Source organism: Sinocyclocheilus rhinocerous, unplaced genomic scaffold (genome assembly GCF_001515625.1).
Source record: "Sinocyclocheilus rhinocerous isolate Xijiao unplaced genomic scaffold, SAMN03320098_v1.1 scaffold2974, whole genome shotgun sequence".
Classification (NCBI taxonomy): Eukaryota; Metazoa; Chordata; class Actinopteri; order Cypriniformes; family Cyprinidae; genus Sinocyclocheilus; species Sinocyclocheilus rhinocerous.
This window is the reverse complement of record NW_015647039.1, coordinates 798,473-824,865: the sequence shown is the minus strand read 5'-3', so window position 1 is coordinate 824,865 and position 26,393 is coordinate 798,473. Positions and strand designations below refer to the sequence as shown.

Genomic DNA, 26,393 nt, shown 5'->3' with positions numbered 1-26,393 from the left:
AACATCGTTCTGCTCCTACCAAACTGCTTCGTGTGTGACGAGTCTAGCGCGCTCTCTGGAGCTTTTTGTGTTGGCGGACGGCGCTTCAACGGTGGTCGTTCCTGTGTCGAGTGGGTTGCGCACTTCAGGCTGCACTACCCCCTGTCGTGCTGCAAATGTCCGTTTCCCCTGTGCGTCTCAGCACGTAAAAGAGCATTTCCCTAAAAGAGCCAATTTCTCTAAAAGAGTACAATAAGCGGATGCGTCTTTGTAAAGACGACGGATCGTCTTTTCAAAAGATGCCGTTTCACCCATGCGTTTCTGGGTGCGGTCGCTACTTCGGGCAGTAGCACGGGTGGTCTGTGGGTTACAGTGGTGGCAAACCCCTCAGGGAACCAAGCCTCGGGGGACCATCGCTCCTCTAACGTCTCCGTTCCCTCCTTCAGGGAACGAGGGTTACATACGTAACCGAGACGTTTTGTTGATTATAATATACAGAGAGACAAAGAATTAGATTTTGTTATTTATATAAAATACTATTTTATATAGTATAAAACTACTTCAGTCTGTGTGCATTGAATTTATTTAATACACGAGTTTCACAATTTGAGTTGAATTACTGAAATAAATGAACTTTTCCACGACATTCTAATTTATTGAGATGCACCTGTGTGTATATATATATATATATATATACTGTATATATGAGAGATATAAAATTTAGATTTTGTTTTTATATTTATATAAAAATATAGCCATATATAATATAAAATGTGATATACAAGTATTAGTTTATTTCAGTATTTATATAACATGTCATATTTATACAAGTAAATTTAAACAATGTATATGTCAAACATTTTGTAGTTTTATTTAAAGAATAAATAAAAAAAAAGAAATAAATATATACAAAATACTGGAAAATACGAAATCTACAGATAAAAACATTGTCTGTTGCCAATAAATAAATAAAAAGGCATCTTGGAACGTTGTATGTTGACTTATTTGACTGAAGAGCTCCTGTAGTACACGAGTGCCTTTCACATGCAGTCACGACTGGACATTCAAACGTGCTCTGTTTATATAACACATGCTCTCTCTATCGCTCTCCTTCACTTTAACTCTAAACGCACTCTACTGTTTACCTGTGAAACCGACAAGCTGCTATGTTTGTGCTGTGTTTCATGTTCTGTCCATCAGAATTGCCCCTCGCTAATCCAACATAATCCTTTATAATGCAGCTTTTGTTCTGATCCGTACTGCCATAAGACATCGCCGTTCACTCAAATGAAATGGGAAGGAAAATCAATTAAACCAATAAGTCTTACCAAAGCAGTGACTTCCATTGGTCATTTGTTTGAGATTTTGACGTTTTTAGATGTTAAAAGGACCAATCCCCAACACACACACACACACACACACACACACACATATATATATATATATATATATATGATGTAATAATAAATGTAAATGATTTTGGGCTGTTTTTAATTTCCATATTAAGAACAGCACTTGCCATTAATTTTGCAGATAGATATGCAAAGAACATCGAGTGGGTTGACGCAACTGTTTCTGAGCGCGGCCCATATGTGCTGTAGCAAAAAAGCATTTAATTTGTGTAATCATGCATCATTTCAAATACTCAATTAGCAAAGCTTTTGATCCCTTGAAGGGAAATTTGAATAGATGGAAGAAAATAAGAAGTGAAAAAACAACGGCACCCTGCCATCAAATGCTTCAACATCTGCTTTACAGCATCATTGCGGTCTATCTAGCAAATACTATTTGAGGTCTTTAAAAAGAGATTTTTTTTTAATGAATGCACGGTGCCATTTTGAATTCCTCTTTAGCGTTCTTATGTTGGGCATCTTCAATTTGAAATCTCATTTAATTAGTGTCAGAGTTGAACTGAACTGCGTGCTGACTAGAGTTATCACAGTTTGATTGAACCGGTTTGACGGTCACGTGGTCTGACCATATGGAGATCTGATCCCTTTCACCACACAGTCAACGATCCAGAGTTGGCACAGGAAGAGCCCTAAAGCCTTATCTCAGGCTAAGAGTTGTTTTGTTAATGCTTCAATAGATACGGTTTTGTATCTAAAGAGTGTTGGTACAAGTGCATCCCTTGCGGGCTTGAATTGATAATACTGTATCTATGGTTCTATAAAGAACATTTAACATCTATGGAAACTTTTCATTCCACAAAATGTTCTTTACAGTGGAAAATGGTTCTTTAGATTATTAAAATGTTCGTCATACTAAGAGAAAAAGTGTTCTTTTAAGAACTGTTCACTGAAAGGTTCTTTGGGTAACCAAAAATGGTTCTTCTGTGGCACCACTGTGAAAACACCATTTTGGAAGCTTTATTTTTTAGAGTTGCATACATGTGAGGACAAATTCTTAATCATTATTTTTCAAACATTTTTATTTTTTATGGTGAAAAACATTTTTTACAAATAGTTTGAATTATTAATTCATAAATATCATTAGTTTTTTTAGGAGTTGCACCACATGACATTTAATAACATGAGTTGACTTGACATTCAGTCATGAGGGTCTTCAGGGGTCCTCTCTATGATATAATTTCCTGTTTTAATGTTATTTTATGTATCTTTATATTGTTTTTGAGTGGTTTTGAATGTTACACCACATGTTTACCTTTGTAGGTTGCACCGCATGACTTAGATTTGGCAGACAGAGGTTTTCAAATGTTAATAAGCTATGAAGCAGTATATTTTTTTTTTCCAAAAAATAATTATAAAGTTTGTTCAACAGCAGATCTTCTGTCCAAAATTTCAGTTGTTTAAATTTGTTTTTGTCATTGTGATATCAGTTTGTGAGTTTATGCCATTCCAATTTTTTATTATTTAAAATAATTAAAAAAAAAAGTCATTTTATGTATGATTTGCATGTATTTTTAATAAATTAATAGATAAAAAGAAAAAAAAATAATGAGCATCATGTTATCATGCAAATAAAAACTAAAGGTACAGTCATAGTTACTGAAGTTACAGGTTCGAAAGGTGCGAAATTTGCACAAATTTGCTGCGTTGAGCCACAGAAAGCTGCTCGGTTTGAAAGTAGCTTCTGTGTGCTTCATAAATCGCTTTTAAATAAATATATATATATATTTTTTTTAAACAACAAAAAACAAACAAACAAACACTAGCTTTCTATTTTTTCTATTCTATCTACTTGTTTTTCTTTGTGTATATGTGTGTGTGTGTGTGTGTGTATAATATATATATATATATATATATATATATATATATATATACACCTTGCTACGTGTACTGCGTGAGGCTAACCGAGACTTGTCATTTGCACTTATATATTGTTGCTCTTTTGTTCGTTTTGACTGCTTTTATTGTCCTCATTTGTAAGTCGCTTTGGATAAAAGCGTCTGCTAAATGACTAAATAAATAAAAAAAAATAAATAAATAACTAAAAATAACAATGGACCTTTTTGTCTGTGAAATTTTGGCGTCACCCATAAGGCCGAGCTGAATAATAGTATCCACTTTTTATCTCAGACCCACTAAATCACTAAATCTCTCTCCTGCTGACCTCCACCTTCCCTCCCTCCAAATGTAATTGAAATAATGTCTTGATTAAATCTGGGACGGCCTCCACACAGAAATCAAATTTAATAAAGTGCAAATGCACCAGAGCCGTTTATGAAAACAATACAAAAATTGAGTTGGAGAATGTTTTTCCAAGCCAAAAAAAAAAAAAGTCGGTATTAAATTTTATGTTCAGTCTACAGGATCACTGGTACCTGCATCCAATGCTACAACAAAACAGACAATACGGCATGAATGAAGTCAAGTCGTCCAGTCCAACGCAGACACAGTGATTAACGCCTTCACGGATTTCAGTTTTCTTCAAAAATCCCTTGCTCTCAGGCTAAATGACAAAACCGCTCTCCGCCCTAATCCTACTGTCTCCTCTTCACAGCAGCTCTAAACCGAGCAGGGGAAAGCATGACGTATTTTTTTATGATTCGGCCCACCTCTGAGGTTGAGAGAGCCAGACTGACTGGTGCGCTGCTGAAAGTACATAAGAGTTTGATGGAGGGAAGGTCTGAGAGGCCGTACCTCTTCTGGTGAGGGATGGATTTGAAAGCAGCTCTAAATGAGGAACGCTGGCTTTTGTTTGCAGCAGGATGGATTAAGGCTTCGTTCATCTGGCATTGTATGTCATTCTGCCTGACAGTGCTCTGGTGTAGTTCCCCACCAGAGCTCCTCTGTTTGTGTGAACTTGATGAACTCCATTAGCTGCTGTATAAAAATGAATAAATGCATAACTGTTTAAAAGGTCAGTAGCATTTTTTATGTTTTTGAAAGATGTCTCTTATGCTCACCATGGCTGCATTTATTTGTAAAAAAACAAAACAAACAAACAGTAAAAAAGTAATATTGTGAAATATTATTAAAATTAAAAACAACAACTGTCTATTTTAATATATTTTAAAAGTGTATTTATTTATTTGATGCAAAGTTAAATTTTTTCATCATTACAGTATTCAGTGTCACGTGATCCTTCAGAAATCATTCTAATATGCTGATTTGCTGCTCAAAAAAATTCTGATTATTATCAATGTTAAAAACATACGTGGGAAGCGGTCCTGACACGATGATCGTCGTCGCGGTCTCGATCAGGCTCCTGAATTCCCTCTTCAGTGTCTCCGTCTGCCGCAGCATGGTGTCGTTAACCCCTGCGTGAAGCACGACCGCTCCGGGGCTCTCGTCGCCCTTCAGGATCGCGGGTATCTGCACAGAAACATCGAGAACACGAGCACCAGGGAAACAGTGGGTGTGCACTTTACCTTCAGCTAACGTAGCACAGACGTGCCGGACGATGGAGTCTCCGACGATCACAGCGTCGCGTTCCGTCTCGCGGAGGGGAGCGAAGTGGTTGCGGGTGGAGATCTCGAAGACCGGAGGCGGTGGAGGGGGAGAGGTCGTCGCCCGGGGCCTGGCTCGCATCTTCCGCTGCGGCTGCACCCAGGGTCCGTGGTGTCCCGGCGCCGGAGTGAAGGACATCTGGGAAGATCGCGTCCTGGGTGCACCGGGCCTGTGCAGAGAAACACACGGAGTAGAGGTGGTGGGAGAATTAGCAGCGCGCTGTATACTTACCTCGGACTTGTGAGCGTCAGCCTGGGATGATTCCAGCGCGGCTCTCTGCTCTCTCAGCTGGGTCTGCCTCACCAACAGGTCGCGGATCTGCTTCTCCACGGCCTCCAGCTCGAGCTGCACCGAATGCAGCTTGAACGTGTCCTCACCTGCACTCAAAGGTAGACACACATCCGCCATTAAAGCAAGTAACAGTGAGTAAAACAATGGTAATGTGTGTGAATAGAGTATTAGTAATGTAAGCGAGAATAGCGGCAACCACGCTGGCGATGCTAGCGGGCTATTTGCTAATAGCGGACTCGGGAAATCAAAATAAAACTAGTGATAACAAGGCGCTCTGATTGTTTTTGTTGTAGGGGATATATTCACACGTTATAGAAATGAAAATGATGGTGTTTAAAATTGATTTAAAGATAAAAAATAGACGATAAATAATTAACTTGACGGAGCTCAAACTCAAAACACACGGCAGCAACAAACCTTTCAGACCTTTTTTCCTTTCAGACAAACAGTGTTATTATGTTAAATAATATCCTGGCTCTTCCCAGCTTTATAATGGCAGTGAATGGTGCCTGAGTTTTTGACGCTTCAAAAAGCGCATCCATCCGTCATAAAAGTAATCCATATGACTTTTTGGGGATGAACTGTTCCTTTAAGGTACTAGAAATATAAAGATATTAAAAGGGATAAATTAAATTCTGTCATTTACTCACTCTCATGTCATTCCACACCTGTATTGTGCATGCTAACAAGAATGCTAAAGACAGCCTCTAGCATATGTCGCTAGCACATCTCCAGAAGAGTGAGGTTTTACCTGCAGTTACCTCATTTCAGCTGGCCTCTGTTACAATTGCATGACAGAGAGTTGTAGATCTGCTTTGTATTGTCAATAGCTGTCAATAGATCTGCTTTGTATTGTCAGTGTAACAGTCAATAGCTCTTGTTAGCACACAAAAGTACAATGAGAGGTTGCTGTTAAATGTAACTGATGTCAGTAACTGAGATCTCACATGTAGATATGTTCATTGTGTAGCAGATGGTATTGTATCTGATGTCTCTTTGTTTCAGAGCAAGATTAGTACATTCTCTGACACTCTGTGAAAGTCAGTAACTGAGATCTCACATGTAGATATGTTCATTGTGTAGCAGATGGTATTGTATCTGATGTCTCTTTGTTTTCAGAGCAAGATTAGTACATTCTCTGACACTCTGTGTGACACTTGCCATATAAACTGGGACACCAGGAAAAACTGTAAACAAAAGTGTGTCTGGAAGTGCAAGGATTTGTGGGATCCATCTGTCTGTGTTCATCATTCAGTATGTTTGACTGTGTTGTGGGAGGCCCAAGTGTCCTTCACACACTTCATACACACTCTTATCAAGCTGATCCTTTTACCCAGATTCATAAAATAAAATGTGTTTGTCATACATTGTTTATCCACTTAATCTGAGGTCTAGTATGCGACTATACATTGGCAATTAGTATTTTGAGTGAGCGAATTATGTCACACCAGTCTGGGACACTGTGTTATTAACTAGATTTTAAGAATCTAGAATGTTCTGGTTGGTTTCTAGGGTGTTTTGGACTATTGCTAAGAGGTTGCTAGGGTGTTCTGGGGTTTTTCTAAACAGTTAAGTTTTTATAAGTGGTCATTAACATGTTCTAGGGCAGCGCTGGCAACATTTCAAAATCCCTGGTAGCCCTTCGGACAGGCACTCTTCAGATTTTTAGATCAATCAAAAACATTTTCAAAAATGAAATGAATACCATATGAGCAAGGTAGGGCATTGTCTATGGTAACATTAAACCATCAAATGACAGTTACAATAACAGTTCAGATACAGGCTTTCACAAAACAAAAGTCTTATAAGTTGATAAAACACTTCACTCCACTCCACATTTCACAACTGTTGCTAGTGAGTTCTAAGTGTTTTTAGCGTCTTTTAGGGTGTTTTGGCGGTTGAGCTGGGGATTGCTAAGCAGTTGATTGTTCTGAATGGTTGATATAATGTTTTGGGGCGTTGCTAGGCAGTTGCTAGGGTGTTCTGGGTGGTTGCTAGAAGATTGTTAAGGTGTTCTGGGTGGTTGGTAAACAAGTCTGTTATAATTGGTTACTAGAGGGTTCTATGGGTTGCTATGCAGTTGCTAGGGTGTTCTGGAAAGTTGTTTGTGGGTAGCTAACTTGAGTCTAAAGCCTTGTTCCGACTGTCAGTCCAAATCTGATTTTTGTTAATATCCGATTGGAATCCGATCTAAATGATTGACTGTCCACACTGTGTATCGCAACTGCTCAATTCTGATTTGTGCGTCCATGGCGCACATGCGTTTTACTCAGTATCTGCATTGGTTTCTATGGCAATGATATTGTGTTGGTATGTCTAAAAACAACAGTAAGAGCAATACAGTTTGCAATACAGATGTTGTGACGACATGTTGGCGTCGCGATGGATTATAATAAGGGATAACGATATTACGTCTTAAGAGGCAGCGGCAGAAAGGTAGGAAGCTGAACGCGCGACTTTATTCCGTGCTTCTGTCTCCGCCAGTCTCAAAACTCAAAGAGGTGGGTAGACTAGCAGTATATTGTCATTTTCTGCTTGACTTGCTATTCGCAACAACACAACCTTGTTTCTGCAAGGAAGTTCAGCATGTTTTCTATGAACAAAGTCTGACGTGTTTAAAAAAAAAGTGACGTGACGTGGCCAAGTATGGTGACCCATACTCGGAATTAGTGCTCTGCATTTATCCCATCCAAAGTGCACACACACACAGCAGTGAACACACACACACCGTGAACACACACCCGAAGCAGTGGGCAGCCATTTTTGCTGCGGCACCCGGGGAGCAGTTGGGGGTTCGGTGCCTTGCTCAAGGGTACCTCCGTTGTGGTATTGAAGGTGGAAGGAGAGTGCTGTACATTCACTCCCCCCACCCACAATCCAAGCCGGTACGAGACTCGAACCAACAACCTTTGGGTTATGAGTCCGACTCTCTAACCATTAGGCCACGACTTCCCCGTTTATGTGTTTACGTGGCGTGATAATGTGAAAAAGGTACGCAAAATCCGATCTGAGCAGTCAGACTGAAATGCATTTCCAGAACTAGGATTTCAAACCACATATGAATGTAGCTCGAAACGGATTTGCAAAAATCAGATTTCATGTAGTTCGTTGCCATTCAGACTATCTTAATATGATCGGATTTCGATTGGATTTGCACAAAAATCGGATTTGGGCTGACAGTCTGAACGAGGCTAAAGTCTCCATGATATTGTTGTCCTTAGATATGAATTGAGTTCCTCATTCAGAGTAATTCTGGCTCATTTTTTGGCCATTTGTTTATGAAAACCTTAGATTGATCGCTTACAAATATATAATTCATGCACCTAATTCGTTGCACATTACAGGATGAGTTAGTCGTCGAAGTTTAATACTTTGTTTAGGGATTTGTTGTTGGCAACCACCACTCTGACTGCGTTTTGTATTGGCAGTATTTTAGTACCAGATGGTAGCATTTATTACAAATATTTCTGAGTCAGAAGCTGTTAAATGGTAACTTAGACACATAATGCAATCCCATTTGGCACGTGTGCCTGCCCACTGATGTCAGACCAGCCCAGTCACATCCTCAGCTGTCACACGGACAACACCTGAACTGGTCACTGAACAGCATATGAAATCAAAGGCTAATTTACATACATCCTCCACTCCTCAAAAGCTGTGATGGATGCAGGCAAATGGCCCATTTAGTTCATTTAGCGTGGCTGCAGGCAGTGTGCCCAGACTGAGAATGAGAGTCCAAAGTGTTTAAGTAAAATACACTTCAAATGAGGGCACAACTAACACAACGCCCAACTGCTTTCTGTCTTATCAATTCGCTTTATTGTCGCCTTGAGGCTATCATAAGAACATCTTGCCAAAGTTTGCGTCAGACTCTGAAAGTACAGTATTTCTCTGAGGGGAATACAATGCATGATGCTGAGCTTTGATGCTTTGGATGGGGAAAGATTTTTTGGGTGTTTAGAATGTCATGAGGGTGAGTAAATAGTGGTGAAACCACCCTTTTTGGGTGCTATTCCTTTAAAGCGAAATTAGAGTGGAAGGATGTGAGGATTCATTCTTACAATGATTCTATTCAGAAATTACCCACCTTCTAAAGGGATAGTTCACCCAAAATTGAGAATTCTGTCATTATTTACTCATCCAGTTAATTTCCTTTTTCCAAACCTGTATGAGCTTTTTTTCTCCTGTTGAACACAAAAGAAGATGTTTTGAAGAATGTTGGTAACCAAACAGTTGCTGGTATAGCCACTGACTTCCATAGAATGGAAAAAGTACTGTGGAAATCAATGGAGACCAGAAATTGTTTGGTTACCCACATTCTTCAAAATATCAAATCCCTTTAATGTTGTCCCAGAATTACCGTCATTACATGATAAAATCTTTGGACTCAGAAAGTATTTGTTTCTATGGCAACTTTCATAATCACAAAGACTATGTGCACTGAAAAAAATGTTTCATTCATCCATTTAAAAAAATCTAGGGTAATGATTCACATCTATATTTTTTTTACTTGAGCCAATGAAAAATAAATAACTTGTCCTAAGAGTTTTTTCCAGTGTGGCTTTATTATATAAATTCACATATGTATGTATATACAGTATATATATATATATATATATATAATGGATTAAATAATGAATAGCAAAGTGCACCAGATGACACTGACTGGCATTTCATTAAGACTTTTGCTAGGAAAAAAAAAAGTTGATTTGAACACTCACTTTATTTTTTTAAAATCAGTATCCTAAATATAAACACTGAAAGTAAACTTCTTTGTATAGTTTATTATTATATTATATTATATTATTAAATGTACTTGCACTGGACCATACAGTTGTTCGGTTATTTATTTTCAGATATTTTTTATTTTATTTTTATTTGTTTTAATTTAATTTAGAATTTGTACTTTTATTTTTATTATAAAAAAGATGAAGGTCATAGGACAACAGTGTAGCATACTACTTTTTGAACTGTTTATCATTAATATAGCATACCACTTTTTTTAAGAATAGATGTTTTGCAGTGTATACTGAGCTGTAACAGTATGCAGTAAACAGTATGTTAATGTTCTAAGTTAAAAAAATACTGAATGCTTAGTATATACTGTATACTGCATACTGTACTTTAAAATATCACATGAAAAAACAACAAACATTTTGAACAGTAGTATGCTACTACATTCTTTTGTGCTCTGTTGTATATTGCACATGTAGACGAATATAGTATGCATAGAGAAAATTTGCATACTATGAACAGTTTACATAATATATACTGTAGGAATAGTTAAACTACTGAGGCAGCATGTTATTCTGAACAGTCTCTGTGAGGTTTGGGGGGAGAGATGTTCTCGATTAAGCAGGCTGCCATCTAGTGTTTAATAGATTGAGTGCAGTTTTAATGACAGACAGCAAAATGTCTGTGTAAATCAAATATAGAGAATGTAGGTTGTTTCACTGCATTTCCATTCGAGTGTCTGGAATATCCTTCAGTAAAACAGAGTAGAAAAAACTACTGCCCTTCCATAAATCCAGATTTATTAGCATTTTCTGCTTGTTTGTTTAGCAAATTATTGAGACACGCATACAAAAACCTGCCGGCATGGATCCATTTGGCTTGCAGTTTGTTTATTTGGCATGATAGGACACAATTCAGAATGGCAGGAAGAGGTGCGGCCCTACGGGCTCCAGTGGCCACCATCCATTTAATGAGAATGTTTGTATATAGATGCCACATGCAAATGTCTTAATTTAGCCTATAGCGTTAGCATAATACATGCAGATTGTAAGTTGATTTGTTACTAGGCAAATACCAAGCGTATAATGACTGTCTTCTGTCATGTCTGCAGACATGAAGTCAGCGGATACTCTTGGGTTGGTTTACTGACCTGCTTTCTCTGCTAAGGGTTAACTTGCCCTCAGCTAGCATGTCTGTCATAACATCCCTGTGAATTGCACTAATCACACACACACACATGCATCTCAAAGGGTACAGATATTTGCTGCAGAGCCATTCGACTCATTTTGCTAGCAGGCACCACATAAAATGCTAATTTGACAAGCTATTTGCCTTAATTAAAATGTAACTTCCTCTCAGGATGTGCCATATTTGTCTCTCTTGTGTTAATAAAATATTTCTGTTTATTAATATTTCTGCTAAAGATTCGTTATAAAACAGTTGACACCCAACTGTTAAAGTATTTGTCGTGTTGCAAGTTAGCGTGAACTAGCCTACCCAGTTAGCACATGTAGGTCTGCATCTGCTATGTACAAACATCTGATAGACATCTCTAAGATGTCAGTTTTACATTCATTCTAAATAGGGATGCACCGATACCACTTTTTCCAGTACCGATACCGATACTTTTATTTTTGGTACTTGTCGATACCGAGTACCGATACCAATATTTTTATTGCATTTGTAAATGTTTTAAATATTTGACATATCCGACTGAACTACAAACTTTCCAGTGATGTCTGTGAGAAAGGTATATTCACTCGACAAGCTCGCGCATCTGCGCCGCCGCGCGCTCAATCCACTCAGCGTGCTTTTTTTATCAGCTCGCGCACTTCAGCTATACAGGCGTTAATACTGAATGTTTAATGTTATATTCATTGCATACATATACTTCGTAGTAGACATCCTTAACTCCTTTCTGCTGTCTGTTGTTCTGTTGTCGGTGTTTCTTTGTTTGAATATGGCGCTTATCACATGCTGTGTGGTATCGGCGTTTGGTATCGGGACATTTTAACGAGTACGAGTACGAGTACAGGAGACCAGTATCGGGCCCGATACCTATACCAGTATCGGTATCGGTGCATCCCTAATTCTAAATCATAAACATCAAATAGACATTTTCTAAACGTCTATTTGGCATCTGATAGGAAATGTCCTGTAGACATACTGCAGATGAACACTCAGTAAAAAATACGTCTTGCAGATGTAAATGCAGACGTCATATAGATGTCTCCGTGATGTGCTTGTGCTATCAGGGTAGCAGATGTGTAGGTCACATCCTAAAATAGGCATTACAACATGGTTATTTCTGTTTTGTTGCAAGTTAGCATTTTTAGCCTAGCAGCTGTACACATATGGGTTGTTTATATATTAAATGACCATGTTGTAATTCCTATTTTTGGATATTTAGAATCCATTTCTATTGTGTAGCAAGTTTGCATTGGTTAGCCTAGTTGTTAAATATGTCACAAAAAACAGTTATACTAAATGATAATGTTGTAATGCCTGTTTTTGGATGTTAAGTGTTTATTTTTGTTGTGTAACAAGTTAGCATTTGTTAGGCTAGTAGCTAATATGTCAAATAAGGATGTAACGAAATACATGTAACATTACGTATTTAAAATACAAAATATGAGTAACTGCATTTCGTTATATTGTTACATTTTAAATGGGTGGTAAACAAATTATAGTTACATCTGAAAAGTATTTTAGATTACCAAAGTGATTAGGTTGAATTTAAATGTAATTTATTTAATTTAATGTACAAAAAAAATTACCAGTGAGGCAACTGGTGATTCTGACAGCATTTGTGATACTGATTTTATGCAATTGAAAAACAAGAAGTTATTAAGTGACTTACATTAAAGAACAGTATTGTCTGATTTGCTCTATATCGCCAACAAATATAGTTCCAATACGGAGTGTCTATTTACACTAACTTTAAGTAGCATCTATCACTTAATGCAAATAACTACTGCCTTGCAATTAAATACACAGCAGAAGAGTTGCGCATCTGTGACAACCTAGTGCTGTCTGGTTCCTGAATGAATCCGCATTTTGAACGAATCCGCTGAGGGAATGATTCAATTACATTCATAAAATCACTTGATTCAATACTTAATGAATCAGTCCTTTTGATCGAATAGAATAAATCCATGACTCATTCATTAAGACCACCTACTGGCAGTTTTAGTTTCATATTTAAAAAAAAAAAATTTATATTTATAATTGCTTTAAATGCATTCATGTCACCCATTTTTATTTAGAGGTGGTTAACATAAAAACAAGACATCAAAGTTAATATGCCCCGTACCTTAAGTATTCCAAAGTATTTAGATTAAGTTACTAAACTCGAGTAATCTAATGTGTTACAAAATACTTTTTAAAGCATGCATTTTGTAATCTGTAGTGAAATGCATTTTAAAAGTAACCTTCCCAACCCTGTTTATATAGTAAATTACTATGTTTACCACGGTATATTCAGTGTGTGTGTTTTTGGGGAGTTTGTTTTTGTGTTATAGATGTTTTCACTATTTTTAAGATGCGTTCTGCATGATGTGCTCTATTACAGACATCTTGGCGACCTACATATTAACTGACCAGCATTTTTTGTTTGTTTTACAGCATTAGGGCCATCACAATGCCATTTCTGATGCCATTAATAGTCTTCCATATTCAAGACACATATTGTTTATGTCGTTCAGTCTTTTAGTGGGATTAACTCATGAAACGCTCTTTTAATAGCTACTGAATTATTTACTAAATGCAGACCTCTGGCGGCAGTCACATGTTTTTTGGAAACTGCAGAAGGAGCCTCCCAACAAGCATTAAATATTAAACCGTGATCTTTGAAAATAAATAACAAACGGTACAATTTCATCAGAAATGGGTAAATGAACATGACAAATCCTGAAAGACACTAAGTTCACTCAGTGTCTAATTGTTAATGCTGATATTTTGGTGTCTTGAGAACAACACCATTAAGATAATGTAATCCATTGTTGCTTTCGGATGCTGATTTCCTTCAGTCCAAATCGACAAGTGTTTACTCAGATATTTAATTAACAGGGTATTTAATTTTTTTAGTTCCTAAAAAGTTTATTTTGCATAGAAAAGCAATTGTAGCTACTGTTGTATAACGAATACAGTATCTCCTTTCAGATTGAGAACCATTCAGAATCTGTGAAACACTAATTCAGCTCCTCAGGCAAAGTAGTTCTGTCTGAGTAAGGAATATGGTATACAAATAAATGTATGCAACATGCAATATCATATTTGTCATCTAAATCATTGTCGGTTCCAAATAAATCATGGATGCTTCAATTGTTTCCTGGAGCAGCGATGTAGCCGGTTCCAACGTAACACCGTGAACAGTTTGTTTCTTGAGGAGATGTTGGAAAGAGCAGACATGGATATCAATTTGGCCCCATCAGATGTCTGTGTACAGCAGCAAAACAAGCTAGACAGGATCATGTTGCACAAATACAGATGGATTCAGAGAAATTACTCAGCTTTGTTCTGGGTATTTCAGCTGGTCTGCCTGTCTGAGCATTATAATCTCATCCTTATCTAATGAAATGGCCAACGGATGGCTTATTTTCCAGTTTGGGGGACATTTTGACTGAATAAACTGCATTTACATGTGGACTAAGGAGGGGGTTTATTTTAGGAATGTGCTTTGTTCAAAAATATCTCTTCAGAGGCATCTCTATTTTACACACATACACGTTTATGCTCAATTTTTGGCTCTTAAAGTTAATATGAAAAGCCATTTGCAAGTTTGCTTCTGTAATGTGATGCATTTCTTGAGTGAAATGGGATAATCAATAAGAAATGCAGAACAAGACTTCATTTTATCCATCTGGAATGGATTGGATTGTTAAAACTGGGTGATATGGAGCCAGAACTTGAAAAGCTTTGGATAATAGTCAGCATGGCCTTAGTGATGTCATCGGAAAAGGAAAGTCGTTTCAGAGTAAGAGCAAATTGTTGTATTTTTTTCCACATAAATAGTGCGCACAGTGAGACCAGGAATATGTTTTAAGAAAGTAATTTCTGATGTCATGTTGACTTTTCCCATGTGATGCCCATGTCGCAATGGTTATGGAAAAATATCTGCTCTTGGAAAACTGGAATCAGCCAGGCTCTCAGGCGCATGAGCTTTTTCATCAGCATGGATTCGATAATTCCCTGGGATGCTCTGTCCAGGTTACCATGGCAATTCAGAATATATCTGCTTTTAAACCCTCACGTGTCCGTTTTTGCTATTCTGGAATGCATTCATTGAAAATAAATCCTATTATTTCCACTGCGCTGCTCTACCCATTTGCACTGTGGAGGCACCATGGTGCCATATACTGTGCTACTGAATCATTATTACAAATAACATATTATATGACAATTATAAATTATGTTATCAGCATAACATTTTGAGTGAAAATTTTAATTAAAACTTTTAAAATGTTTGTATTTTGTTTATTAAACCCTTTATGACAGTGGTGGCTGATACTAAGTTATCACAGTGTTACTGGAGTAATAATAACAGTATAGTAACTATATTTTGGAGGTTTTTTACTCACAATTTGTACAGTGTCCCAACTTTTTTGGAATTGGGTTTGTACTTACCAAGGAAGAAAACAATGTGGCCCAAAAAAACAAAGAAGCAAACAGACCCATTTTGTTCTACTGAACCCAGCAGCAAAAGCATGGACTACAGATGACCTGAATATAATAGCAGCTTTGTCTTTATCTTTGGCTTATCCCTGAACAACAGCAAATTCACCTCTATTCTGTTGAATTTACTGATGTGTTTTAATTGTGAAGTTCCCTCGCAATATTATATTTTGTTATTGTTCTTTTTGCTTTTGTATATTTTGTTAATATGCTATGGAAGCCCGTTTCCGCCCCTGAATAAAAACTAATTAAAAAGGTTATTGCGACTTTTTATCTCACAATTCTGACTTTTTTTTTCACAGAATTGTGAGATTGCGAGTTATAAAGTCAGAATTGCGTGATGTAAACTCAAAATTCTGACAAAATTCTGTCTCCGTGGCACAATAAACAAATTTCAGTTTTTTGATCAGTACAACCAGCCTGACACGGCAACACAGACTCTGCCAATAGCATGAGTTGGGGGCGGGGCTTTCTGACCAATGGTAGACAGGGGGAGTGTTTTGGGAAATCGTTTCATTCTGTTTTGTGGTTTATTTCGAATGCATTCTCTCCGAACTCTTTTTAATACGCCTCTAACTAGTTTTTCTTTTCTCTTTTCCCAGTGGTCTGTGGTTTCCGCGGATCAGTGTCACATGGTCTGACTCTAGAGCTTGGAGAAACGGTTCATATCCTGGAAAAGTGTGAAGGTAAGTCATTCTCCGGAAGTATCGTAAAACTGGATGTTTTTTGGAAATGGGTGTTGATGGAAAACCTTTAAAGATATAAGCCATTTTCCATGAATAAAGTAGAAATTGGTGTCTCGATTGTCAAAGACGTCATGAATATTTTTCCTCATTTTATTGGAAATGTAAATTATTAATAATTACAATCCAACGTTTGGTCCCCAAACTATCTCATCCTACAGAATGACAGCTCAATTTAGGTAAAAATTTCAACACTGTTACCATTTATTCTTATATATTTTTAATGTTTATTTCATGTTTGTTTCTAAAAAACAAAACAATGGAATCGGGGTTGAATCATTCAACTGTATTGACATGTCAACTATATTAAGGCAAAAATAATGAAATACAAAAACACTTTGTTTGACCTCCTATGGTGGACAGAAAACATATTCCTATGGTTAGGCATGACCATAAAAAATTTAAATAATAATAAATAAATAAATAAAAATTGAGTTTAAAACCTTTTTTGTAACCTCTTCATGGAAAGTGCCAGGAGACATTTGCCACCCACCCACTCTTAGTTCAGTGCGTCTTGTATATTATAAGACAAATTCTCCTGTGTCTGCGTTTTTCACTCAGTGTGTAACTTGTGCTGCCGGCAGTTTTTACTTTTGGTACCAGAATAATTCTGAATACTTAAATGTAACCGAGAGACTTTTCTAACACAGATTTTCAGGGCGCCTCTAGGGTCATCATGTAACTGTATTTCAGCCTTCAGAGCAGTAATGCATGTTTGATTAGCATATATTCAGAATCAGGTAGACTTTAAGTAGACTAAAGCTTCTTCAAAGTTAGAGGTTTTATAAGTTTGGTTTTATTTCTTGACTTTTTGCACCACAGCACTATTAGCTAGCTGTAGGCTACCGTTACCTCAGTCCTGCATTCAGATCATTTGGTCTTGAAAGAATTTAATGGAAAAGTTCATACTGAAATCTGATCTATTGTTTGACTTCTATTTGCAAACTTTGGTTTCTTGGTAGATCTAAGTCAGTTTGAGAAATTTTTGAGATCTCTAGATATCAGGAAGTGGCTTAAACATCACTAAATCAATAAAAATAAATTTTTTGCATTTTATTTTATTTTATTTTTCCAAACTTGGAGAAGCAGGAAAATTAAGCACAAGACTCATTGGTGTCTTGGTGAAAAAAGTTAGTAAGTTTTGTAATTTTTCTTTCCCATAAGTTGAACTATAGTTCTGTCATGACAACTCTCGGAGGGATTGGCATGGTAATGTACATGAAAATGTTCATGTATTTGGTCTTGACGGAATAGATCTGCTACGCTGCTGCTGGTGCAGCAGAGCAAGTACCGAGACTTGCTACTGCCAATGCATCCACAACATGCTGCTGTAAACATGTAAGAAATATTGCTGTTGCAAATATAACATACATGAAATAACCCCCATATAGCGTACATGATCACCTCGTAGCAGATCTATACAGGTGGAGCTGGGGAAGGTGGAGGGTTTCTGAAGCAAGCTGCAACTGCTACTGCTATAACTAGTCATATATTTGAATGTTGAGCAGCAAGCTCATTGGCTACCGATACAAGAGAGAACCAATCAGCTGTGCCATGTGATAATGATGTCATTAGGTCAGACTGAGTTAGACCTATCGGACTGCGCCATCTAGAGTTTCATGCCAGAACTCTGTATATTGAGCAGTATTTTGAAGAAAATTCCCAAAAAATTAAAAATAAATTTAGAAAAACTACTATGTGAAGTGAATTACGAAAATGTATTGTGTTGACTTCTCTCTTTATGAGTCTCATTGGAAAAAAAGGTTGCAAACATGTGTCAGCATGTTAATACAATTTGAATTTAAATGTAATTTAGAAATACAATGCACAAATTCGCTTCCAGGTAACAGAGTTTTCATAGATTTTCGTTTTATCCCCCTCTGGGTCCTGAAAGAAAAGTGGCTCAATTTCAGTGTCGCAGTTTAAAGGTCAGTAATAAAAAATGCTCGTTTCCAAGAGCTGCCAATGGTCATGGCTACAGCCTGATATTCAGAGCCCGCAGGCAAAGAGTGAGAGATGCATGCCGCATTGTACCTCAGCCAGTGAAATACAGCCTTTTAAAGGAGGAAGAAATATGTTTCAGTCTGCAAGAGTGGCAAAACATAAAACTCTGCAATTCAACCTCAGTTGTTTGACTGGTAAAGTGAATTTAAGTCGTCTTGGGAGCAATTTTTTTGCTTATTGTAAAGTTGGTTTCAGATTTTTTTAGGACTGCAGTTACAGATAGAGGGTATTTTTGGTGCTTGATAGTAAAAATCACAGTCTAATTTCATTATATGGGAAATAGCAACTTGAACATTCTTCAAAATTTCTCATTTCATGTTCAAAGAAAACAAGAAAGAAGATTTGAAACAACAGGGTGAAAAAATGATGACAAAAATCTGAAAATATGCTTCACTGCACATTCTGAAGGACTGGATGTGTATGGATAGACAGATTGTGTGTGCTGGGCAGTGGATTAGCCGCGGGTCACCAGGTGAGGTGAGCGTTTTGGCTTTGGCCTCTAAGGCTGGGATAATCAGTCCTCTGATTCATGGGGTTAGCAGTTTGTTGTACGTATTGATTGTTTTGCTGCAGTGCCATGCTTTTGAGGTAATGGATGCCTGAAAAATCGAAGCTTTTCAAAGCTCTGGGATCTGGAGTGTCGCGGTGGCCTGCAGTGGCCAGTGGTCTGATTGGACTGCTCTGTTTTGAGAACTGAAGATTTTTGCAGTGTCATCCACTGGGAACTTGAGGGAGAACAGTGTGTCTGAAGACTTGACAGGATATTTGACTGTTTATGCTAATTGGGAGTTTCCTTTTAACTGTAAACAGCCCCAGTCAAACACTGAAGTTTTAAAAAAGCAGACTTAGTATACTCTAGACTTTGAAAAGAGCTAGAATAGAAAATAACAGGTAGGATAGACATACAGTTAGATACAGACAGACAGACAGACAGATATACAGTATATATATATATAGATAGATAGACAGACAGACAGACAGACAGACAGATAGATAGATAGATAGACAGACAGACAGACAGACAGACATGATAGATAGACAGATAGATAGATAGATATATATATATATAGATAGATAGATAGATAGACAGACAGACAGACAGACATGATAGATAGACAGATATATATATAGATAGACAGACAGACAGACATATATATTTAATAGATAGATAGATAGATAGATAGATAGATAGATAGATAGATAGATAGATAGATAGATAGATAGATAGATAGATAGATAGATAGATAGATAGATAGATAGATAGATAGATAGATAGATAGATAGATAGATAGATAGATAGATAGATAGATAGATAGATAGATAGATAGATAGATAGATAGATAGATAGATAGATAGATAGATAGATAGATAGATAGATAGATAGATAGATAGATAGATAGATAGATAGATAGATAGATAGATAGATAGATAGAGACAGACAGACAGACATATATGATAGACAGACAGAAAAACAGACAGACATATATGATAGATAGATAGATAGATAGATAGATATATAGATAGGCAAACGTAGAACTACTTACAGACAGGTAGATATACAGACTGACAGGTATACATAGATAGATATTATAGATATACAGATAGACAGACAGACATATCTAGATCGACAGATAGATATATTTACAGACAGGCAGATACAGTATGTAGTAGATATGTAGACAGACCAATAGACAGACATGTAGATAACAGACAGACAGACAGTAGTTGTCTACTATTAATCCCAAAGGGTGTGGCACTCTAAAGAGCAAAACCTCTTGAGATAGACATGTCACCATCACAGCTGTGAACATGAAAGACAGACAGACAGACAGACATGATAGATAGACAGATATATATATAGATAGACAGACAGACAGACATATATATTTAATAGATAGATAGATAGATAGATAGATAGAGACAGACAGACAGACAGACAGACAGACATATATGATAGACAGACAGAAAAACAGACAGACATATATGATAGATAGATAGATAGATAGATAGATAGATAGATATATAGATAGGCAAACGTAGAACTACTTACAGACAGGTAGATATACAGACTGACAGGTAGGTATACATAGATATTATAGATATACAGATAGACAGACAGACATATCTAGATCGACAGATAGATATATTTACAGACAGGCAGATACAGTATGTAGTAGATATGTAGACAGACCAATAGACAGACATGTAGATAACAGACAGACAGACAGTAGTTGTCTACTATTAATCCCAAAGGGTGTGGCACTCTAAAGAGCAAAACCTCTTGAGATAGACATGTCACCATCACAGCTGTGAACATGAACAATCTGACAGCTCAACAAGTCCCTGCAGTCTACACCTGTTGAGAGACACAGACCGAGATGACACATTTCATCAGGTGTTTGTTTGTTTGTTGGCAGCTGTGTGTTGATGCTGAGTTTCCTCATGTCCACATGGAAGTCTCACGCCAGCAGACATGAGCCGTCTGCTAATCTATCACAGCTAATGCCTACAGTCAGCCTCTAGCACAAACACTTCCAAATACTGTTTGTATACGACACTGACAAATTTTTGTGGTTGTCTTGCTCTGGATTCTTCTCTAGAGAAGACCTCATCATCTTGTTTACTAGCTACTGTGCATCAGCTTGTAGCAAGCTAACGGCAAAACCATTTCCACATTGCTAATACGCAAAAATGTACTGACACTCATGCGGATCCTATACAGCAATGCCAATTTATGTCACACAACCTGACACAAGACCCTTCGTCCAAATGTTGTTCATTAGCTAATAGCATCGCTCGTTTTGGTGCTAAATAGAAAGTGACAATGGAAACGGCTAACCTTGACTGACGTGGCCCGCTCATTCCTTGCATAAACCAAATAGGTAATTACAAAGTGCACCTCCTCCATTTTCAAGATGCACCTGGGGAGAATACTAACAAAGATAGACTGCCATGATTAATGCGGCAGAGTCTGGGTTGCGTTCGAGACAGATGGCCACAGGTGTGAGCGACATTAGCAGCCAAGCTTATGAATATTTTCCACAGTTGTCACAGCAGATTGTTTACAAATGGCTACATTAACGACTGCATCACACACCAACAATTTCACTTCCTGTTTTTCACAGATTATCTCCAAATATCCAAATAGTCCAAATGTCCCACCATCACACAGTTAGTTGGGTTTGATAAGGCATCACTATTATTATTAAAAGTTGGAAATCTGAGCAATCTCTTAACCCAAAGTATTACATTTTGACTTGTAACTTGGCCTGCATATTAAATTGTGGAATACTGAAGAGTGTTTTTACATTTTTGAAATAATATGCTAATATTGCTAAGTGGGTAGTAAAATGAGTAATGAGTAGTATTGGCATAGCAACATGTTAACATCCCACAGTTTAACTTAGCAATGGCTTAGAAACACCCTGGCAATCATCCAGAACACCCTAGTATTGGCATAGCAACATGGTGACATCACTCAAAACACCTTAAAGGGGTCATATGATGCAATTTCATGTTTTCCTTTGTCTTTTGAGTGTTACAAGCTGTTTGTGCATACAGAAGATCTGTAAAGTCGCAAAGATTAAAGTCTCAAACCCAAAGAGATATTCTTTATGAAAGTGAATGCTCAGCCATGCCTTCCTAAAACGCCTCATTCAAACACGCCCCCACATATCTACGTCACTGTGTGGGAAGATTTGCATAACGCCGCCCAAATGTATACGCAAAGAAAGAAGGTGTAACTTTTATTCTCGCTGTAGTTTTGTTGCTGCCGCCATATCGTGGAGACGCTGTGTGTTTCGTTGCGAAAGCCGAACTACTTAGTTTGGTCTTCCAAATGAGGACACAACTAGAAATCAGTGGTTACATTTTATTTACAACACTGTTCCAGAACAGTACAACCCAAATATTCAAGTGTGTGCAGCACATTTTACGGAGGAAAGTTTCCTGAACCTGGTAAGGGGCGTAACATTTGCATAACACTCTTGAGGAATTCGGCCAATCACAATGCGCTAGATAGCTGGCCAATCAGAGCACACAGCGCTTTTCAGAACGATGAGCTTTGTAAAAATGGACACGTTTCAGAAGGGCGGGGCATAGAGGAGCAACATTGCATTACACCAAATACACAAAATAATGTTTTTTTTTTTTTGCAATGTCATATGACCCCTTTAACAAACAGCATGGCAACATCTAGGCAACAATACAGAATACCTTAATAGCCTATTGGCATAACAACAGACTAACATCATTCAAGACACCTTAGCAACTGCATAGCAACACACTGACAACCACCCAAAGCACCCTAGTATCAGCATAACAACATGATAACATCACTCAAGAGGCCTTCACAAACAGCATAGCAACACACTGGCAACCATGTGGAGCACCCTAGTATGGGCATATCAGACACCTTAGCTACTGCATAGCAACACCATAACAGCCACCCAGAGCACCCTAGTATCTGCATAACAACATGGTAATGCCACTCAAGACACCTTAGCTACTGCATAGCAACACCATGGCAACCAACCAGAACACCTGCTGGCATAGCAACATACTGACATCACTCAAGGCACCTTAACAAACAGCATGACAACACCCTGGCAACCTACCAGAACACTGTAGTATCAGCATAGCAACGTACTTACATCCCTCAAGACACCTCAGCAACTGCATAGCAACAGCCTGGCAACCACCGATACCAACTATTGGCATAGCAACATGCTAGCATCACTGAAGACACTTTAGCAACTGCATTGCAACAGCATGGCAACCATCCAGAACACCTGCTGGCATAGCAACATGCTAGCATCACTGAAGACACTTTAGCAACTGCATTGCAACAGCATGGCAACCATCCAGAACACCTGCTGGCATAGCAACATGCTGACATCACTCAAGGCACCTTAACAAACAGCATGTCAACACCCTGGCAACCATCCAGAACACCTATTAGCATAGCAACATGCTTGCATCTCTCAAAACACATTCGCAACTGCATAGCAACACCCTGGCAACCACCCAGAACACCTATTGACATAGCAACACGCTTGCATCTCTCAAAACACATTAGCAACTGCATAGCAACACCCTGGCAACCACCCAGAACACCTATTGACATATCAACATGCTTACATCACTCAAGACACCTTAGCAACTGCATAGCAACACCCTGTCAACTACCCAGAACACCTATTGGCATAGCAACATGCTAACATCACTCAAGACACCTTAGCAACTGCATAGCAACACCCTGGCAACTACCCAGAACACCTATTGGCATAGCAATATGCTAACATCACTCAAGACACCTTAGCAACTGCATAGCAACACCCTGGCAACTACCCAGAACACCTATTGGCATAGCAATATGCTAACATCACTCAAGACACCTTAGCAACTGCATAGCAACACCCTGGCAACCATACAGAACACCCGCTTTGTGGCATTTTTCTTCAGAAAGGGATTGATATTAGTGGCTGGGCTATAATCAGGGCTGCTGCTCATGAATTTTTGCCATAATAGGTCTTTGCTAATAGCTAATGATTTAGCTTTAGGGAAGGCACCGTTTATTTATGCTCTAATTAAGTGAAAAATACTCAAGCAGTGAAAAGCCAAGGAATAATTTGGTAGATGATGTGTCCAAGGCTATTTTTTTCCAGACAAAATAAGAGTGTGATAAAACGGACAGAAATTGGTGAAGTACATATAAAGATGTATTTGCAGTATTTGGTGAAATTATAAGTTTTTAATGTAAATTCTTTGGTGTACACTTTATTCATACTTTAACACATAATGTTATATTACAGTTTATTTACCGTACCTGCAGTATTTGTTGTATGACCTTCAACATTTTTAATGTGCTTATCCCCAGAAAACCGTGTCCATCAGCAGTGATTGTATAAAAAATGTCTTGTTTCCATGTTTTTTATTTGCCTAACTAAATACTTAACTTCTATTTTGATAACAAAATCTTAAGACTGCATAATTTAACTTTGCTGTTAGATGATTTATACATTGTAATTTGACCAAAGAGAATTTAAACAATGAAATGGTTTCAAACAACTTTCCTGAACATGCCCCTCATTTATCATTGATAAGATAGTCCCGCCCTAAATTCACGCCATTGGTTGATCTCTTGTTGCTTTGTAGGACTGGTCAGAATGATCAAACAAACAGAGCAATGTTTTGAATTTGCCTCAGTGTTTATACTGTTCTGGGAAATCAACCAATGAGTGAAAGTCTTTTACCACATTCAAATGTGTGCTCTTCATCTTAATCATTAAAAAGTTGGTTTGAGAAGGTTATAAAAAGCCTTGCTGTACAAGCAGTGTAGAAAAAAAGAAGTGTTTTTACTCTAGGTGACTATTTAGTCATGATTAAATGTGTCGTTATGTAGCCCTTTATGTGGCTTCCATTGCTAACAGCTGGCTTTCTTACTGTAATAATAGGGTGACATACTGTGCAGAGACTTAAGATTTGAATGTTTTGAGCTCGTTTATTATGGAATGAAAGCTTATTATGATGTTGGTGGGGTTCTGCAGGGAGGTAGAATATTTCAGAGATGTTCTGGACATCAGCCAGTGAAATTGATGGCCCAGACCTTAGTGTTCCACCTCATCTAAAAGATATGGCCTTCAAGACAGCATAGTTGCTGTGAAAATGCGATTCGATGCATTAGGAACGCAGTGAAGTACCTTTTCAGAGTCAAAAAGTCAAGTGTATGTGTGCATGCAGCATACAGTTAAGTATGTTGACAAAAAAACGAATTGACATTTGGATATATATTTCATGGGTGCATATTACAGATGTACAAAACTAAATGGGCCAGGACACCCGGTTGAGTAAGATGCCCCCAAATACACGTTGAATGTCCCTTTTGACCATAGGGAATGCTACATTTCAACTGAACACATTTATTGAATGCCTATGATATTTCATCTGAATAGCAATTTTTGTGAGATGTATTTCACCTGAACAGTTCTTTTATGTCTGGGATTTTTCTTTTGGGGGGGGGGGTCATTGCATACTGGTTATGTTACGTCACATGTTAATTGTTTTGTTTCAGTCTGATTTTGGGGTAATTCATTTATTATTATTATTATTATTATTATTAGAATGTTCAGTGTTTCTCAGTTGACATTTCTGTTTTGTCTATTACAGGATGGTACCGAGGATTTTCCACCAAGAAACCCACAATCAAGGTAAACTGATTCATTTTTCATACTCAATAGTGTGGATTCTACAATCCACCCAGTACGCAGTTTGTTTCCTTGTTGATCTGCAGTGAACCTGTTTGAATGTCAAGTAAACAACAAAGATCTACTGTTGAACTGTGGTTTTCGACTGGTAGGTCGTGACCCGTGCCTGTTCAGATACGGCCACGGAAAGCAGGGAAAAACAGTGCTAAATGCAAATAATAAAATACAACCATGTATTTTCTACAGCTGTGACTGATAAAAAAAAATACATTCCAATAAATTGACATCTCTATATAATTTCACTGAATGAGACACTAGGCGCGTTTCCATTACCCTTCAAATTGCGCAAATTGAAATTGCGAATTGAAAATACGCCTAATGGAAACGCGTCAATTTCGCAAAAACGCCCATATATCGCAAAAAAGTTTTTACGCTCGCATGAGGTGGTTTTTCAGGCAATGCGAAAAAGGAATAATTCGCAAAACTGCAATGGAAACGGCTTTTTCGCATTTACAGGTCACATGGCGCATGTAAAAAGTCATATGATCATTCTTCAATGTACTATAACCTCCAAGAAACACTTCATACGTGGCCGCGCTCCAGTATAAGGGGCTTTCCCTACCATTAATGCTTAGACAATTTACACTGCACACGTCTGCGGTGCACTGTGGCTCTGATACGGTCACTGAATCTGACTGCGGCCACTCAGTGCTTGTGTTTATATTTTTATACAGTCTATGGTTTATTCCAGCCGCGCCACGCACGTTTCTGAAGCGGCTCTCTTTGCTGCTTCTGTAAAGATACACGCAAAAGCCTCCTTTGAATAAATATAGCCAAAATCCCGCCAAAAT

The 26,393-nt window shown here is 37.7% G+C and overlaps 1 protein-coding gene across 1 annotated transcript in view; it reads left to right on the top strand.

The window, feature by feature from the left end:
* The window catches only part of LOC107708484 (dedicator of cytokinesis protein 3-like), a 225,268-nt gene that overhangs the window by 36,255 nt on the left and 162,620 nt on the right, over window positions 1–26,393 (top strand). The window contains exons 2-3 of the mRNA XM_016512739.1: window positions 16,193–16,276; window positions 25,505–25,545. Of these exons, the coding sequence (XP_016368225.1) occupies window positions 16,193–16,276; window positions 25,505–25,545 (125 nt within the window). The remainder of the gene's footprint in view (window positions 1–16,192; window positions 16,277–25,504; window positions 25,546–26,393) is intronic.